The 21051-nt window shown below is 36.6% G+C and overlaps 1 protein-coding gene across 1 annotated transcript; it reads left to right on the top strand.

Moving 5' to 3' along the window:
- The first annotated feature begins 7097 nt into the window (after positions 1-7097).
- Positions 7098-8282, top strand: LOC138877100 (uncharacterized). The gene is made up of 3 exons (XM_070156624.1): positions 7098-7329; positions 7459-7520; positions 7716-8282. The coding sequence occupies exons 1-3, from the start codon at positions 7098-7100 to the stop codon at positions 8280-8282; spliced, it is 861 nt and encodes a 286-aa protein (XP_070012725.1).
- Positions 8283-21051: the final 12769 nt, after the last annotated feature.

A 21051-nucleotide genomic window follows, 5' to 3' on the forward strand; every position in this document is an offset into this window, starting at 1 on the left:
AGTTAGCGTAAAACTTGTCAATTCATGCTGAATCCGCATAGGCCATAGTAGTATATATACATTTGTCCAAACATATTACTCCTAATTTTTTCATTGTAGGAACAAATATTTATAGCATAAGATAATGAGTTGAGCTAGGGGAGAAATAGATGATGGTCAAGGTGAGAATACTTTGTCTCCACAGCCACACCTCCAAACGTGGGGATAATACTGCTCATTCTGATCACCATCTTCTTCTTCAATTAATATTTGAATGGGCATGCAGGGCATGCATTGGTAGCATTTGGAGTGACAAGCCACTGGAGTTGATCCATCAACTCTAATCACCTCTTCCTTTTTAGTCACGTTGCGCGAAACCTAATTAAGTCCATGATATGAGTCGGTGGTAAATTCATATCATAAACATTACTAATAAGTAATCTAGTAAAAATAGTAACTAACCTACTATAACAAGTTAAAATACATTGATAGTGTAAAAGACCTTAACATTGTTGGTATGTATAACTTAATCCTTATCAATATTGGTTAGAATAATCAAGTGTTAGTTCATAAGTAAGAAAGCGAAAGGAACTTTTACGGTATTAGCGTAATTTAACTTATTACTGTGGTTGTTTTGCTCGATCTATTTTCAAATAACTAGTTTCAATTATCATGAACAATTACCTGTAATTATTTTTTATATGACCTGACATCATAAAACCTTTTGTATAATGTCAGTGTGTGGAAGTTGAAGTCTGAATAGAAAAAGTATAGGAAAAAAAGAAGAAGAGAGACATCTTGAGAACATTGTACTTACTGGTGGGAATGCAGGAAAAGGAGATAGTTTGCGAGAATGAAGCAACTGATCAGAACTGGGGATTATGGTGAGAAAAAGGGGTATTAGAAGCAAAAACAACTTCTTGGTTTTCATGAATTCCATCATTCTACAAATTGTTTCATGCTCGTTGCCCAGGAACATCGAACATGGATATATAAGAGGATTTAACAAGTGCAATGCATGTGAGCTGTTAGCATTATGTTTGAGAAGAAATAGTCAATACCTTCATGTGTAAGCTGATATGCTTGTATTATGTCATGAATATATTGTGTGGATTCCATAGGGAGGAAAAACAGAAAAACAGAAATAAAGTAGGTCTCTTAAGATGACGCATTAGCTCACTGTTGAGTTTCGACAAAGATTAGAATAAGATTTTCTCTTTTTACATAGTCATATTTTAATAGAGCGGATTTAGGATTTACAGTATATGGGTGTGCAGTGCATTGCTTAAAAAAGAGACAAAAATATATCTAGTGAGAATTGATCTCTATACCTAACTCAACATTCAACCAAGTATACCATATATTCAACCTTCTTAAAACATAGGTGCCACCAGTTAATACAACAACAACAAACTCAGTGCAATCTTACATGTGGGATCATAGGCTAAAAACTCGTGTTTTAATCATTGTAACAACACTTTAATTATTGCATTTTACAAAGGTTTGAGCTTAATAATAATGAATTGTACTAAATTCATGCTTTATGCCTTGCAAGAAGAGATTCCGGCTTAAGAATTAAATTTGGGATGAATTTGATTAATTTGGGGCTTTGAAGTCTGAGTAAAAACTAAATAAATCAAGTCGGGATCGTGTTCGGGGGTCGCATAGTAAGCCCAGATAGAAAAACAAAAGAAAAAAAAGAAACAGCATAGAAATTTACACTGTCGCGCCGCGTGGGGCGCCGCGGCAGTGCATTTCCAGAAAATATTGTTTTGCTCCGTTAAAATGTATTCTGCCTCTGACCAATCCATATACGCGGCGCACGAGGCGTCGCGCGGGGCGCCACGAACGTGTAAAAAGTCACAGAACTATTCTATTTTGGTCTTAAAAGGGCATGATTGTCAAAACCCATTCTTACACGATTAAAAAGGGTAAAACAACCATTATTGAGGGACAAGACCAGATTTTACAGAGAAAAAGAAGAGGAGATTCATCTTCAAGTATCAAAAATCAAGAGGAACAACACTTTGGAGCAAGGATTAAAAGAGTTTTTCTAACTTTCTTCTAGTATCTATTTATTTTATGTTTAAGACTTATATTGTTGATATTTGTATGAATATGAGTGACTAAAAACTCAAATATTCTGAGGTCATGAGTTTTAGATGATTATGTTGTTTGAAGCTTAAATTGGTGATCTTGAATTTATTGTTATGGGTTGTTTATTTGATTATGTTGTTAATTATTTTACTGCACAACTAACATTGAAATACTATTTATGAATCTTGAGTTAAACTTGGAAAAGGAAATTCTTGATTGCATATAGAATCAAATAGAACAAGATCTTGATCCTAGGCATCGGGTGAAAGATTAGCGATTAAGATAGAAATATACTTAATTGCCTTGTTTGGTTGAAAAATAGGAATTGTAAATGTATTTGAGTTAATATTAATGCCATAGAAATATAGGTATTAATTTAACCTGAATAGACGCATAAGAATTTGGCAGATTCTTATGGGTATTATTAACCCTATAATCAATAACCTAAATAATTCAATAAATCATTCTTAAGCTAAAAGCGTAGCATGATCTCTAGCAAGCCCATGACCCTGGAATATCTCTTTTATTAATTGTTAAAAGAAAATTGCGTAAGTGGCGTAGTAAACTTTGCGTTGTATTATTGTTTGATTACTATTTAAATTATAAATTGGTTATTTATATATTTTGTGATAAATTAACTTGAATTGATAATTGTTTGAGTTTACATTAGTCTATAAGTTGATCATAACTCCTCGTGAGAACGATACTTTACTTATTACTATATTACTTGACGATCGCGTACACTTGCGTGAGTGTTTTGGTCACAATAAGTTTTTGGCGCTATTGCCGGGGAGTTAGAAATTAGCTACTTGACTGAGTTAAGCTTTTATTAGCTATTGGTTTAAGCATTAATCTTCAGTTCACTTTGTTTGTGTCACGCAGGCTTTTCTCTTGAATACGGAGGAGTAGAAGCACAAGCAATCTCTTCCCTCTTGATCCTGAAATTGAAAGAACACTTCATAGAGCGAGGAAGGAGTTGGAAGTTAGATACAAAACAGAAAGAGAGTTGGACATTTTAGTTCAACCACAACCAACAGTGATGATAGGTAATGGAGGGCGTCCGGTGATAGAAGCTGCAAGGCCAAATCTTGCTAATATGACTCAAGCTATTGTGAAGCCTGATATCACTGGTCACTTTGAGCTTAAACAGTACATAGTACAGCTGATTCAGTCAACTGGGCAATATGTAGGTCTATCTCATGAAGACCCACAGAGGAACATTCAGAATTTTTTGGAAATCACGGATACTTACAACTATCCAAATATTTCCAAGGACTATGTCAGGCTGACCTTGTTTCCTTTTTTATTGTTGGGGGAAGCTAAAGAATGGTTGCAGAAGGAGCCTGCTAATTCAATCCATACTTGGGATGATTTAGCAAAGAAATTCTTAGTCAAGTTTTTCCCCACTAAAAAGACAAAGTCTTTGCGGAGCCAGATTTTTGGGTTTCAACAACAAGATGGTGAGACTCTTCGCCAAGCTTGGGAAAGATACAAGAAACTACTCCGAGACTGTCTACATCATTGTCAGACTGATGAGGTATTGGGCCATACTTTTGTTGATGGATTAGATGAGACTTTAAAGATGAATCTTGATTCAGCTTGTGGAGGTAGTTACATGGCGAGACCATATAGTGAAATACAACTTCTGCTAAACAACTTTACTACTAATGATCATAATTGGCAAGGTAAGGGAGAACCAAGGAGAGCAATGAAACAGAAAGCAGCATGGGTATTTGAACTTGATGACTTTTCCGCCATGAGAGCAGATATAGCAAAGTTGGCAAATCAAATAAATTGAATGACAATGAACCAGACACAACAAATGCAACATGTTCAACAAATGTCGATTTTTTGTGAAATGTGTGGTGACAATCACACAGTGACATGTGCCCAACGAATCCTGAATCTATTTATTATGTGGGGCAACAAAGCAAAGGTCCGATGAACCAACAGGCACAATATGGGAACACTTACAATCCAAATTGGAGGAATCATCCTAATTTATCCCGGGGTGGAAATCAATCAAATCATAATCAATATAGACTCCAAGGAAATTTTAATCAACCTCAAAGGCCACCCCAGCAGGTAAAAGAAAGTACAAATGATTTGTTGAAGAAATTGTTGCATGACAATCAACAACTCAGAACTGACTTCAGAAATCTTGAAAGGCAAATGGGACAGCTAGCTGCAAATTAAAACACTAGGTCTGTAGATGCTCTTCCAAGTGATACAGAGAAAAATCCGCAAGTTAGTGAAATTACACTTAGAACTGGAAGAGAATTAGAAGAAGTTACAAAGAAGAGAAAAGACAAGCTTATACCTGAGGGTGAATTGATTTCCAAAGCAACACAGGAAGCAAAGAAAGATGATACAGTTTCAGCGCCCGTGAATGTTCCAAGGCCACCACCACCTTTTCCACAAAGATTGCAGAAAAAGAATGATGACCGCATGTTCAACAAATTTCTCTCTATGTTGAGTCAGATTCAATTGAATATTTCGTTGGTAGATGCAATTCGTGAAATTCCAAAGTATACCAAGTACATAAAAGATATTATGGCTAACAAGAGGAAATTGACTGAATTTGAAACAGTTGCACTTACTGAGGAGTGCACTTCAAGGGTCCAAAATAAGCTTCCTCAAAAGCTTAAGGATCATGGCAGCTTTACTATCCCTGTGAGAATAGGTAATGTTAATGTAGGCTATGCACTTTGTGATTTGGGAATAAGCATAAATTTGATGCCATTGTCTTTGTACAAACAATTGGGTTTGGGAGCTCCAAAACCCACCACGGTGATGTTGCAACTAGCAGACAGGTCCATAGCTTACCCGGAAGGGGTGATTGAAGATGTGTTGCTAAAAATTGGAAAATTTATTTTCCCGACTGATTTCATTATATTGTATTTTGAAGCCGATGAAAAAGTTCCTATTATATTGGGAAGACCTCTCTTGGCTACATGTGATGCTATAATTAAAGTAAGAAAAGGAAAAATGATCATGAGAGTTGACAATGAGGAAGTTGTTTTTAATGTATACAAAGCAATTCAACTTCCTCGCCATTATGAAGAATTGTCTATGATATCTGTCATGGAAATGGATGGGCAACTTATTGCCCCAAGTGTATATTTGCAGGATTCTTTAGAGAAAGCAATCGTGTTGTTTGAGAGTTTGGAGATTAAAGATGAGGTTGAAGAGATGAAGCATATTTTGAATGTATCATGTGAATATATGAAAGGTTTAAATCCCTTTGAACCTTTGAACATGCCAAATGGTCCTCCTCCGAAGCCATCAATTGAAAAAGCTCCAAAATTGGAACTAAACCCTTTACCTTCTCACCTTTATTATGCTTATTTGGGTGGTTCTGATACGTTACCTGTTATTATTTCTTCTGACTTGTCTAAATTGCAGGCAAAAAAATTGCTGAGAGTTCTACATGAGCATAAAAGAGCAATTAGGTAGACAATATCTAACATAAGAGGTATTAGTCTAGGTTTTTGCATGCATAAAATTCTCATGGAGGAAGGACACAAGCCGAGCATAGAACAACGCCGCCGCCTAAATCCCAACATGAAAGAGGTGGTAAGAAAAGAAATGATTAAATGGCTTGATGCAGGTATTGTATTTCCAATCTCTGATAGCAAATGAGTAAGTCCAGTCCAATGTGTTCCAAAGAAAGGGGGAATGACTGTAGTGACAAATGAAAACAATAATCTGATTCCCATTATAACTGTTACTGGGTGGAGGATTTGCATAGATTATAGAAAATTGAATAATGCCACATGAAAAGACCATTTTCCTCTCCCCTTTATTGGCCAAATGCTTGATAGATTAGCTGGACAGGAATACTACTATTTTTTGGATGGCTACTCGGGATATAATCAGATTGTTATAGCCCCAGAGGATCAAGAGAAGACCACATTTACATTTCCCTATAGGACATATGCATTTAAAAGAATGTCATTTGGTCTCTGTAATGCACCTGCGACTTTTCAAAGGTGTATGATGGCTATTTTTACTGATATGGTTGAAAGATTTGTGGAAGTATTTATGGATGATTTTTCTGTATTTGGATGTTCTTTTGAAGAATGTTTAATGAATCTTAACAAGGTACTTGTTAGGTGTGAAGAAACAAATTTGGTACAGAATTGGGGAAAATGTCATTTCATGGTAAGAGAAGGCATCGTCCTAGGGCACAAAGTGTCCAGAATGGATTGCAGGTAGATAAAGCAAAGGTGGAAGCAATTGAAAAATTACCTCCACCGAAATCAGTTAGAGGCATTCGCAGTTTCTTGGGCCATGCAGGTTTTTATCGTTGTTTCATTAAAGATTTTTCAAAAATTTCATCTTCTTTGTGTAGGCTTCTTGAGAAAGATACATCCATCAAGTTTGATGATGCTTGTCTGAAAGCATTTGATGAGCTGAAAAGAAGATTAGTTACTGCACCAATTATCATTGCTCCAGATTGGAAACTTCCATTTGAGTTGATGTGTGACGCAAGTGACATAGCCATTGGAGCTGTTTTGGGGCAGCGGAAGGAGAAAATCTTTTATTCCATTCATTATATGAGCAGAATTCTTAATCCAACACAAATAAATTACATTGTTACTGAAAAAGAGTTGCTTGCAGTAGTATGGGCATTTGATAAGTTCAGGTCCTATCTAGTGGGAACCAAAGTCATAGTTTATACAGATCACTCAACCATCGGGTATTTATTTGCAAAGAAAGATGCCAAGCCAAGGTTAATCCGATGGGTTCTTCTTTTGCAGGAATTTGATTTAGAGATTCGAGATCGAAAAGGGATAGAGAATCAGGTTGCAGATCACTTGTCCAGGTTGGAAAATCGAGGCCATGTCACTGAAGGAGAATCAATCAAAGAAACATTTCCTGATGAACAGTTACTAGCCATCACTTCGGATGAAACCCCATGATATGTTGATTATGTGAATTTTATTGCAAGTGTGGTGACTCCACCAGAATTCACAGCTAATCATAAAAGAAGATTTTTACATGAAGTGAGATTTTACATGTGGCACGAGCCTTTTCTATACAAGCAATGCGCAGATCAATTGGTAAGAAGGTGTGTCCCTGAGGAGGAGATGAATGCAATATTGCATGAATGTCATGCTTCTCTTTACGGAGGTCACCATGGTGGAGACAGAACTACACAAAAGGTTTTGCAATCAGGTTTTTACTGGCCGAAATTGTTTAAAGATGCACATGCTTTTGATAAAAATTGTGATCGGTGTCAAAGAACAGGTACAATCACGAAGAGGAACGAGATGCCTTTGTAAAATATTTTGGCAGTAGAGCTCTTTGATGTCTGGGGAATTGATTTCATGGGACCATTTCCATACTCTAACGGTCACAGATACATTTTGGTTATAGTCGATTATGTGTCTAAGTGGGTTGAGGTCATTGCTCTTCCTACTAGTGATGCAAAGGTAGTGGTAAGTTTCGTAAAGAAGCACATTTTCACACGCTTTGGAACTCCAAGGGTGTTGATAAGTGATGGAGGAACACACTTTTGTAACAAATTGTTGAAAAATATTCTAGCAAAATATGGGGTAAGACACAAGGTTGCTACTGCATACCACCCTCAAAGGAGTGGTCAAGTTGAAGTGTGAAACAGAGAGGTAAAACAGATTTTGGAGAAAACTGTGAGTGCAAATAGGAAAGATTGGTCCGGTAAGTTAGAAGATGCATTGTGGGCTTACCGAACTGCATACAAGACTCCAATAGGTACTTCTCCGTACAAGTTGGTTTATGGGAAGGCATGTCATTTTCCCATTGAGCTAGAACACAAAGCTTATTGGGCAATCAAAAAGCTAAATATGGATATGGACTTAGCCAGTGAAAAAAGACTGTTACAAGTCAATGAACTTGATGAGTTTCGGTTGCATGCTTATGAAAATGCCAAGTTGTATAAAGAAAAGACCAAGAGGTGGCATGACAAGCACATCCAACATTGTGATTTTGAGCCGGGTCAAGAAGTTCTCTTGTTTAATTCATGGCTAAAGCTTTTTCCTAGAAAGCTTAAGTCCCGTTGGGCAGGCCCTTTTGTTATGGTAAGTGTGACTCCTCATGGAACAGTTGAATTGCGGGACATAAATTCAAGTGGTACATTTTTGGTGAATGAGCATCGAGTAAAACACTATTGGGGTGGTGATATTAAACGTCACAAGACCTCGGTAGATTTGGTTGATGTGTGATGAAGTGTTGAGTCGTGCCGCGACGTTAAATCAGGCGCTTGTTGGGAGGCAATCTAATGACTAACATCACTAACTTTTAATTGTAGTTTAGAAATATTAGATTTTAGATGTTATAATGTTGTTAGTCAGGTGCAAGCATGAATTTGGCATAAAATCGGTGTACAATGATGTAGGAGTATAAATTGTGAGCTAAAAATCGAAAAATAGGCTAACTCTGTGAAAAATTGGCCTACCGCGTCGCATGTGGCGTCGTGCCACACACCGCACTAGGAAAAATTGCGCAGACGAGGCAAAATACAAAATTTTCGGAGTAGCTGGGATTTTTGCACTACTGCGCCGCGGGGCGAGCCGCGGGGGGCGCCGCGGCAGTGCATTTTATATAAAAAAAAGATTTTTTTTAAAAACCCTTAATAAACGAACCCCCTTTCCACTTATTTTATTTACCCTCTCCTGAATTCTCTGCCTCTCTAAGACTAAACACAAAGAAGTAAAAAAAATAATTTCACTCAAAAATCCATCCCCAAATCCTTCTTCTTCTTGCAAGGTAAGTATTCTCTTCTCTCTTTTCTTTCAATCTAGTAGTATTTTATTTTGTATTTCTTTCTTATTTTCAATTATATTTGTATAAACCCTAGCAAGAATGATGTTTTAATTTTTTTTTAGTTTCTTTTGTTAATATTGTTGAAAATAGTATTAGAAACTTAGAATGTATATTATCTTTGTGATTATGGAGGATTTTAGGGTGTGTTGAGGTGATATGGGTTGAGTTTCTTGTTGAAGATTGTTGAGGGGTACACTATTTCGAAAATACATGTAAGAAAGTGAAAATTTGTGCATTGAATACTATTGTGAAGATGCGGTGATGTTATAGTTGTGAAGTGAGGTATATTTGTGTTGCTGATATGGTGAATTTGCCTCATTTCAAGTTGAAATTTTTAGAATGCAAGACATGCTTACAATGTGTTTGTTAAAATGTTTAAGTGGCATGAAATTGAGTAATGTTGCAAATTGAGAAATAAATTGCATTGTGAGATGTTATTATTGCTAACAACTATGGCATTAGGCTAAACCATGATTTTTCACTTGCTTTATGTAAAATGATATGTAGGATTCATGCTAATGTGCCTATGTAGTATGTTTTGTATAATAATTTTGGATTTTGTAAAACAGACTAATTTCTTTTTATGTTTATTTTTAATATTTTTAGCCTTGTTTTTGATTATTTTATTTTATTTACAATTGTTGCAATTCTCTCTAATGATTAGGCAGACCGATAAGCATTATATCATTCTAATTGAAGAACATGGTAGTCTGAATCCCTGTTATACATGCTAAGTGTCAACATGATAATAACATAAGTGTGGGGTATTTACTCCACTTGCTTTTATAATTATTTTTGTGTATTTTAACTAATATATCATGTTGTGTAGGTATAATGTCTCGGCGCCCAAGTAAAAGATCAAACACTGGCCTATCTTAGGTTGCATCTACTAGTCGATGGGGAGGTAGAAGGGCACCCCTCCGGCCCCAGTTGAGGAGGAAGAGGAACACTTCGATCCTGATATAGATGAGGTACCAGAGTGCAAATATGGCATCAGGGCTATTCCTGCCCATACAATACAATGGTTCCAATCATTTGTTCCTGCTGTGCCACCAACTCCTGAAGTTTCCATAGATGAAACAAATCTCACTCGTAAGTATAATGCAATATATAATAACATTAGAGCTTTGGTTTTGAAGGGTTGTTTCGCCAAAGTGATAGTGTGAATATCAACTTGGAAAAAGAATTTTACGCCAATTAGCAACCAGGAGGCGATTTAGAAGCAAGTTACCAAGTAAGGGTCAGAAACAGAGTGATTCCATTTTCTTCAAAGGTCATAAATCAAAGAATGAGTTTCACTGAGCATTCACATAAGTTGTTTCAGAGGTTTCTTCGTAGACCAGACTACCCAGACATTCGCAGGCAGCTATGTGGTGCAGATTCCTTTGCCTTGTGGACTAGAGATTCAAATGAGTTTCACAAGGAGATGAAAAAAGGAACATTCCAGCATCCTGCAAGAGTTATTTTGAAGATAATAAATGCAAAAATCATGCCGACACAAAGTGATACGGACGCATCAAAACTAAAGGTTTGTTTGATTTACACATTTTTAACAGGAATGCATGTTGATCTTGGAAAAATTATGCTGGAACACATGTCAAAGGTGAGACCTTTTGGGGGATGCCGCCTATACTATCCGAGTATGATCACTCGGTTATTGCGTACGCACTACATTGAAGAAGAGTATCACTACGATTGGAAGATAGAAATAATATATCCTATCAGGGCGCTTGATGTCACGACTGTGATAGATCCGCCTGTAGCTGCACTTAATGCCGATCAAAGGTTTGTCGGAGAGGAAGAGACTTTGCAGATATTATTTGCTGACTTGCGCCTTCGCGCCTCCATAGGAGAAGTGAACTTGGAAGAGTTACAATAAAATTACCCTCTATCTCCTTTCATTCAACAGTGGTTAGGAATGGCTCAGCAAGGACAATTTTCACCGGATGAAGATATCAACTCTGTTCTGCAATATTTGCGTACCTTTGAAGATGAATATGCTTAGGCCAATGGCCTCAGGGAGTCTCTTTTCTGATCTATTTTGATCTTTTGCATTAGGGACAATGCAAGTTTTTAAGTGTGGGGTGACTTGACCCTATTGTAATGTACTTATTTTTGTATTTTTAGTTGTTTGATTTTGTTTAGACTGTTAAACTTTTTGGTTTGGTAGATTATAGCGTTTGTAGGTAGTAAGTGGTACTAATTTCGATTTTTTTTCCGACGATGGATTTTCTTGAGGGAAATGAAGTCGAAATTCAAAAAAAAAATATTTGCCTTTTATTTCAGTTTAGTGTATGCTAGTTTTGGTTTAATTTAAAAAATTTCCCTTGATTTTTCTTTATGCCGCGGTTCTTTTCCAAGGGTGTATTTGAACCGGGTATAGTGTAATTTTTTTTAGTTCAATTGAATAAAAAGTTCCTAACTTACAGAGTTAATCTCCTCAAATCCACTTGCTTTAGAAGTGGTATGTACCTTATTTGTGATGTTCAACCTCAGTTCTTGATTCTAAAGTAAGTGCCTTAAATTGTGTATTTATGACCATGCTTAACTGCTTTGACTAGAGAGTCGAGAAAAATCCAAACTTGAGTGAGTTGTGTGCCAATGTGTGAGTGAGGTTGCTGAAATATTCTGTGCTTAACAGTTGATATCTAGAACTTGCCCTCAAGTGTTTTGCAAAGCGAAATAGTAGCATTATTTAGTTTAGGAGATGATATAAGCATTTCTTTGTTGAACCAGTTTTATAATTGTTCCCACCTAGTTGTATATATCTTAGTCAAACCTTTTGAGCCGTTAATCCTATTTCTTTGGCATCCACATTACAAACCTTACCAATTTAGGTAAATATATTAGTTGTTTGAACCTCTATCTCTCATGAGCACTTAGTGTTGTCTTAATGTTGTTAAAGTTGAGAAGAGATTGGTTGGTTTGTTTAAAAAAACACTTGAGGGATTTGTTATACAAGTATATGTTATACATATATGTATGTATGTATGTATGTATGTATGTATGTATGTATGTATGTATGTATGTATGTATGTATGTATGTATATATATATATATATTCATAAGTAACATTCCCTAACTCATGGTGCTTAAAGAGAATGAGATTTGTTGTTAGTATGTAAAACCTCAAAAAGGTTGGAGATGGTTTAACAATAAGAGTGATGCTGAAATTGTGAAATGAAATGGTGTATGTATGGAAGTGCTCAAAGAGGTGTAGCTACTACATTCTATATTTATCACACCCTTCCTCAGCCTACATTACAACCAATTAAAGTTCTATTTGATCCTTGATTGAATAAGCTCAATTAGTAGAGTATTACACTAGGGGCAAGCACATGGTATGTCATCTGTTGCACATGAATTTCAATTCTGAGAGTGAGCTAATTCTTCCTATTTTGAGTTCCTAAATATTCCTGAATATTATTTTGAGAGAAACTAGTCTATATTAATTGTGGGAGGGTACATGATTTGTAAAAGTAAGGAAACGTTTTTGACCTTTGTGTTAGAGTAAGTAAGCAAGTTATGAAAATGCGTGACACTTGTGAGTTATGTCTTGAGGTTGAAATATTATGAATTGGTACTTAAGTGTCCGCATGTGTTGTTAAAGAAATTGTTTGATAAGAAGGTCATCCTTATGTGAAGTGTATGTTAATTGCTCGAGGACGAGCAATGGTTTAAGTGTGGGGTGTTGATCATAGGCTAAAAACTAGTGTTTTAGTCGTTGTAACAACATTTTAATTATTGCATTTTACAAAGGTTTGATCTTAAATAATAATGAATTGTACTAAATTCATACTTTATGCCTTACAGGAAGAGATTCCGACTTAAGAATTAAATTTGGGATGAATTTGATTAATTTGGGGCTTTGAGGTCTGAGAAAACTAAATAAATCAAGTTGGAATCGTGTTCGGGGGTCGCATAGCAAGTCTGGATAGAAAAACAAAAGAAAAAACGAAGCAGCGCAGGAATTTACACTGTCGCGCCGCGGGGTGCCGCGTGGGGCGCTGCGGCAGTGCATTTCTAGAAAAATATTGTTTTGCTCCATTAAAATGTATACTGCCTCTGACCAATCCATGTACGCGGCGCACAAGCGTCATGCGGGTGCCACGGATGTGTAAAAATCGCAGAACTGTTCTATTTTGGTCTTAAAAGGGCATGATTGTCAAAACTCATTCTTACACGATTAAAAAGGGTAAAACAATCATTATTGAGGGACAAGACCTGATTTTAGAGAGAAGAAGAAGAGATTCATCTTCAAGTATCAAAAATTAAGAGGAACAATACTTTGGAGCAAGGATTAAAAGAGTTTTTTTAACTTTATTCTAGTATCTATTTATTTTATGTTTAAGACTTATATTGTTGCTGTTTGTATGAATATGAGTGGATAAAAACCCAAATATTCTGGGGTCATGGGTGTTAGATGATTATGTTGTTTGAAGTTTAAATTGATGAACTTGAATTTATCGTTATGGGTTATTTATTTGATTCTGCTGTTAATTATTTTACTGCATAGCTAACAGTGAAATACTATTTATGAATCTTGAGTTAAACTTGAAAAAGGAAATTCTTGATTGCATATAGAATCAAATAGAACAAGATCTTGATCCTGAGCATCGGGTGAAAGATTAGCGATTAAGATAGAAATATACTTAATTGCCTTGTTTGGTTGAAAAATAGGAATTGTAAATGTATTTGAGTTAATATTAATGCCATAGAAATATAGGTATTAATTTAACCTGGATAGGCACATAAGAATTCGATAGATTCTTATGGGTATTATTAACCCTATAATCAATAACCCAGATAATTCAATAAATCATTCTTAAGATAAAAGTGTAGCATGATCTCTAGCAAGCCCATGACCCTGGAATATCTCTTTTGTTAATTGTTAAAGGCTTAATAAACTTTGCGTTGTATTATTGTTTGATTACTATTAAATTGTAAATTGGTTATTTATGTATTTTATGATAAATTAGCTTGAATTGATAATTGTTTGAGTTTACATCAGTCGATACGTTGATCATAACTCCTCGTGGGAATGATACTTTACTTATTACTATATGTTGGTCCAAGTAAAGGTTAGTTTTGAAGACGAACAAAGGAACTCAGGATGAACCAGGTCCATCCCTCAGGTTCACAAAAATGGGCATATTCGAGTATGTGGGATGCACGTGAAGGAGATAAGCTTAACTTGGTGTATTTAATATCTCCTAATCAAAAAGGTTGCATAATTGATAAGGAGAGGGACTCCTTAATCAAAGAGAACACTATCCAAAATATGGAAGGAGTTAGAAGTTGAAATCAACTAGAACTCTTCCACCAAGGACGAGTTGCATCAGAACTCTAGTTATTTCTTCATCTATTAACTCTATAAATTGCAGGATGTTCTCACATTATAGTATTGCACAAAAACACTGAAGTTAAATGTGAATTGAGAGCAAAATAGCAAGGCTTTTTGCAAGCAGTTCGTGTGTAATTCAAGTGTGCAAACCTGAAGCTACATGAACCAGATTGAAGAACCAGCTCCATAAAGAGTTTTATGTGTCTTTCTTTATTTCTAGCTCAATTGTAGTAGGTGTTTTGCAGTTGATATCTAGAACTTGCCCTCAAGTGTTTTGCAAAGCGAAATAGTAGCATTATTTAGTTTAGGAGATGATATAAGCATTTCTTTGTTGAACCAGTTTTATAATTGTTCCCACCTAGTTGTATATATCTTAGTCAAACCTTTTGAGCCATTAATCCTATTTCTTTGACATCCACATTACAAACCTTACCAATTTAGGTAAATATATCAGTTGTTTGAACCGAACTCAAAATAGAAAGAATTAGCTCACTCTCAGAATTGAAATTCATGTGCAACAGATGACATACCATATGCTTGCCCCTAGTGTAATACTCTACTAATTGAGCTTATTCAATAAAGGATCAAATAGGACTTTAATTGGTTGTAATGCAGGCTGAGGAAGGGTGTGATAAATATAGAATGTAGTAGCTACACCTCTTTGAACACTTCTATACATACACTATTTCATTTCACAATTTCAGCACCACTCTTATTGTTAAACCATCTCCAACCAACCAGGTATAGTGTAATTTTTTTTAGTTCAATTGAATAAAAAGTTCCTAACTTACAGAGTTAATATCCTCAAATGCACATGCTTTAGAAGTGGTATGTACCTTATTTGTGATGTTCAACCTTAGTTCTTGATTCTAAAGTAAGTGCCAAGTTGAGAAAGAACCAAGCTTGAGTGAGTTGTGTGCCAATGTGTGAGTGAGGTTGCTGAAATATTCTGTGCTTAACAGTTGATTTTTAGAACTTGCCCGCAAGTGTTTTGCAAAGCGAAATAGTAACATTACTTAGTTTAGGAGATGATAAAGGTATTTCTTTGTTGAACCAATTTTATAATTGTTCCCAACTAGTTGTATATATCTTAGAGAAATAGAATTAAATTTTGGATGAATTTGATTAATTTGGGGTTTTGGAGTCTGAGTAAAAGCTAAATAAATCAAGTCGGGATCGTGTTCGGGGGTCGCATAGCAAGCCCGGATTGAAAAACAAAAGAAAAAATGAAGCAGCACAGAAATTTGCACTGGCGCCCCATGCGGTGATCATGTTCGGGGGTCGCATAGCAAGCCCGGATAGAAAAACAAAAGAAAAACGAAGCAACGCAGAAATTTGCACTACTGCGCCGCGGCAGTGCATTTCCAGAAAAATGTTGTTTTGCTCCATTAAAATGTATTTTGCCTCTGACCAATCCATGTACGCGGCGCACGGGGCATCGTACAGGGCGCCGCGGACGTGTAAAAATCGCAGAATTGTTCTATTTTGGTCTTAAAAATGAATGATTGTCAAAACTCATTCTTACACGATTAAAAAGCCGTTTATTTTATGTTTAAGACTTATATTATTTTGCTCCGTTAAAATGTATTCTGCCTCTGACCAATCCATGTAAGCGGTGCACGGGGCGTCGCGCGGGGTGCCGCGGACGTGTAAAAATTGCAGAACTATTCTATTTTGATCTTAAAAGGGCAGTGTTGTTACAACGACTAAAACACGAGTTTTTAGCCTATGATCAACACCCCACACTTAAACCATTGCTCGTCCTCGAGCAATTAACATACACTTCACATAAGGACGACCTTCTTATCAAACAATTTCTTTAACAACACATGCCGACATTTAAGTACCAATTCATAATATTTCAACCTCAAGACATAACTCACAAGTGTCACGCATTTTCATAACTTGCTTACTTACTCTAACACAAAGGTAAAAATGTTTCTTTGCTTTTACAAATCATGTGCCCTCCTACAATTAATATAGATTAGTTCCTCTCAAAATAATATTCAAGAATATTTAAGAACTCAAAATAGGAAGAATTAGCTTACTCTCAGAATTGAAATTCATGTGCAACAGATGACATACCATATGTTTGCCCCTAGTGTAATACTCTACTAATTGAGCTTATTCAATCAATGATCAAATAGGACGATCTTGATCCTGGGCATCGAGTGAAAGATTAGTGATTAAGATAGAAATATACATAATTGCCTTGTTTGGTTGAAAAATAGAAATTGTAAATGCATTTGAGTTAATATTAATGCCATAGAAATATAGGTATTAATTTAAGCTGAATAGGCACATAAGAATTCGACAAATTCTGATCTTGTTCTATTTGATTCTATATGCAATCAAGAATTTTTTTTTCAAGTTCAACTCAAGATTCATAAATAGTATTTCACTGTTATCTACGCAGTAAAATATTAACAACAGAATCAAATAAACTTGTTGCGACCAAAACATTCACGCAAGTGTACGCGATCATCAAGTAATATAGTAATAAGTAAAGTATCATTCCCACGAGGAGTTATGATCAACTTATCGACTGATGTAAACTCAAACAATTATCAATTCAAGCTAATTCATCACAAAATACATAAATAACCAATTTTTATTTAAATAGTAATCAAACAATAATACAACGCAAAGTTTACTATGCCACTTATGCAATTTTCTTTTAACAATTAATAAAAAAGATATTCTAGGGTCATGGGCTTACTAGAGATCATGCTACGCTTTAAATATAGAATGATTTATTGAATTATCTGGGTTATTGTTTAGTGGGATCTGGAGAGGGTAGTGTGTACGCAGACCTTATCCCTCCCACATCTAATTTTGCAGAGAGACCATTGTTTACCCGTAAAATGGTACAATTAAATTTATACGTAGTTTCTAGAAAAGTGAATTAATTTGATCCTGAAATAATAAGATAAGTGAAGAAATGTATAACATTTTGCCTTGATATGAATATGAAATTGCGAAGATGTTGATCCCGGGCGCAACAATGATAAGAACAATAACAAGAGAAGAAAATATGAAGATAAAATTATGTATAGCTTTGAGTAGATTATGATACTAGTTTGCGATTCCAATCCTTTTTTTGTTATAGTGATAATATAGCTCATTATTTATAGATATGCCTAGGGAACAAGGTCCTAGGATCGTGCCCTTTTTTAGTGTCAATTATGAGGGTCATTGATGAAGATGTAACAGTGAGAATAAATGTCAAATTCCTTTTAACGGGTAACGTACTTAATGCTATGGAATATCCTTCATTAATACCACCGGGCAGATAGTACTTATTGCTTCTTTATGAATGTCATTCCTTCCGGTATCAAAAATGGATAATTTCCCTCGGTTCCACGTGTCATTCTTTTAAGCGGCCATCTGGCATAACACATGTTACTCTATACAGATAGTCGCCCTGCTTTCCGGTGACATCGCTTTTTGTTACTGGGAAGTTGGTAGAAACACTCTTTTGGCGGGAATTACTATGATTCCTTATGAAGGCTTTTGACAGTTGATTAGATATACGTCTCTTTGCATTTAATGCCCTGAATGCGCGTCATCACACAATTCAGCATAATTTTTGTCGGTTATCGAGGTAATCATGGCCATGAATTTAGATGCCAATTTTTTTTACTTACATGCATAAACCTTCTCCTCTTATACTTCATAACTTTTCTAAACTTTCTAAAATCTTTCTTGCGGTTACTCAACCTTTCTACAACTCTCTTCAATCGAGAAAGCTTTTCTTTCTTTCATAACATTGTAACGATCCAACCGGTCGTTTCATGAGTTACCGCTTTGTTTCCCCAATTTCTAATTCTTTATGTCTCGTTCAGTTGTATTATGTGGTATCAGGTTGGTTGGTTTGGGTTCGGAGTGGTTTTGTAGAGGAATGAGACACTTAGTGTCTTTTGAGTAAGCTTAAGTTGGAAAAGTCAATCAGATGTTGACTTATGGGTAGAAGGCCTCAAATGTGAATTTTGATGGTTCAGATAGCTTCGTTAGATGATTTGGAACTTAGGAGCATGATCGGAATGTGTTTTGGAGGTCCGTGAAAGATTTAGGCTTGAATTGGCGAAAATAGAATTTTGGCGCTATCCGATTGGTAGTGGAAATTTTGATATCGGGGTCGGAATAAAATTCTGAAAATTGGAGTAGGCCTGTTTTGTTGTGTCATTTGTGACGTGTGTGCAAAATTTCAGATCATTCGGGTGAGGTTTGATAGACTTTTTAATCATTTGCGAAATTTGGAAGTTTTTGAAATTATTAGGCTTGAATCCGAGGGTGATTTGGTGTTTCATTGTTGTTTTGAGTGTTCTGAGGATTTGTACAAGTTTGTATAGTGGTATATGACTTGTTCGTATTTTTGGTTGAAGTCCCCGGGGCCTCGGGATGATTTCGGAAGGTTGTCGGAGAGATTGAAATTTAGTTTGAGCAGTTTTAGCTGTTGATCCTTTCATAACCGCACCTGTGGATTGGGGACCGCAGGTGCGGGCCCGCAGAAGCGTAGAAAGGGCCGCAGATGCGACCAAGGTTGTGAAGGGCAGGAGCCGCAGATGCGGAGAGCTAAGCGCACCTACGATAGTGCAGGTGCGGGTATTTGAGCGTAGAAGCGGTTTGAGCAGATAAGTGACTTCCGCAGGTGCGCACCTGGGACCGTAGGTGCGGGTAAAAAGGTCGCAGGTGCGGTATCGCTGGGCAGAACATATAAATATATGCCTTCGCGAATTTTTGGCTTATTTCATCAAATTTTCATTTGGGTTGGAGCTTGTAGGAGCAATTTGAAGAGGGGATTCAAGGGAATTTCGTGGAGGTAAGATTCTTGGAACTAAAACTTGTTTCTATGGTGATATTTTACTGATTAGGCATGGAATTTGTGGAGATTAGTGGTTTAATATTGGGGGTTTAGGGTTTGGAATTGGAGACTTTGGTTTAGGGATTTGAGGGGTCGTTTGTGGTCAGATTTTGGTGTATTTGGTATGTATGAGCTCGTGAGAGTGTAAGGATTCTAGTTTTGTGAATTTTATTGGAATCCAAGACGTGGGCCCGGGGGTCGGATTTGACCAATTTCGGGATTTTTTATCTAATTTGATTACTTTTGCGTGGGCTTTGTTCCCTTAGCATATATTGATGTTATGGTTCTGATTTTGGTTAAATTTGGGGAATTTGGAGGTTGAATCGAGAGGCAAGGGCGTTGCGGGCTAGAGTTTGGCTTGGCTTGAGGTAAGTAACGCTTCCAAACTTGGTTCTGAAGGTTCGAAACCCCGAACTATATGTTCAATGATACTATTGAGGTGACGCAAAAGCTAAGTGACGGGCGTGCACCATGAGAATTGCGGCCTGGGTCATTCCATGGCACCGCTTAGTGACTCTTTCTTGCTGATATCTGTGTTGTAATTATGTGATTAAGTTAATAAGCTGGAAATCATGCTAATTATCATCTTAAGGCTTCACACCAATACTGTTAAGACCCGAGAGGTCGTTTCCTGCTATCATGTCATTAGCTTCATTGATGTTCTGTTCTCAGTCATGTTCATGCATATTTTATCATGTCTCAGTCTCGATTATTGCTATTTGACACATCATACCATTGTTCGGGCTCGTATCATGACATTTTGAGCATGTGTGTGTGAGACTGGAGAGTAATGAGTGAGTGAGGCCGAGAGCCTTATATTGAGTGATAGTATGGGATCGGGCTGCATGCCGCAACGAGATATTGATCATGCCTTTGTTGGCTTGATATAGCGCTTGGGCTAAGAGAAGCCCCTTCGGAGTCTTTACACCCCTAGTGAGCGCAGTTGGTGATATTGAGTGATGGATCTTCCCTGGACATGGATCTTGTCCGAAGTATTGATACCTGGAGATGGATCTTCTCTATAGGGATGGAATGGCCTTCCTCGGTACTGGATGACTACGGTCAATGATATATGTATATTCTGGGATGGATCCCTGGGCCGGATGGCTATATACAGTATCGAGTGGTTTAGCACTTGTGAGTGGAGACATACAGAACATTGATCATGTTATTTGTGCATTGATACTTAGAGATTTTCTGAGCTTTATACTCCGTACTGGTCATATTGTATCCACTTACTGCTGAGCTTTTACTTGAACTGCAAGCATGTCTACTTTTTCGTACAACTATTTGTATATATGTTGAGGTTTGGTTCGTCACTACCTATCAGTCCATAGTTTGGACTTGTTACTTACTGAGTTGGTGTACTCATGTTACCCCCTGCACCTTGTGTGTAGATCCAGGTATTTCGGGTCATGGTAGCGGTTGCTGATCATATCGGTTGGAGACTTTTCCTTGGAGATTGCGAGGTAGCTGCCGGGCGATCATAGTTCCGCCTTCTCCTTCCTTATCTTTCTTTTAGTATATTTGTTGTATATTCTCCGACTATGATAGTCTCGTTTATTTTGAACAGTTGTTGTATTTTGCTCATGACTTAGTGACACCCGAGGTTGGGCTTGTACTTTCTTTCCGCTTGTTTTGATTTCTACTTTTACCTTTTATTGGATTTCTATTAAGAATATGATTTTTCTTAAGTTTTAAATGAAATATGGAGTATTTGGTAATAAGTTGGTTGGCCTAGTATCACGATAGGTGCCATCACGACTGGGTCGGTTTTTGGGTCGTGACAAACATACAATGGCTTCTTCCTAAAAAAATTACCAGCTCTTCAAAGAACAAAAACAAAATCGAGGACGTTGTTCCTCCAGCGGTGGATTCTATCATTCCTAGAAGTCTTATTACAACAAAATACTTCAAAGAGAAATTCCCTTTGGCTCTTCCTTACATGTGGGCTGTTGGC

This window comes from Nicotiana sylvestris, chromosome 1 (genome assembly GCF_000393655.2).
Source record: "Nicotiana sylvestris chromosome 1, ASM39365v2, whole genome shotgun sequence".
Taxonomy (NCBI): domain Eukaryota; kingdom Viridiplantae; phylum Streptophyta; class Magnoliopsida; order Solanales; family Solanaceae; genus Nicotiana; species Nicotiana sylvestris.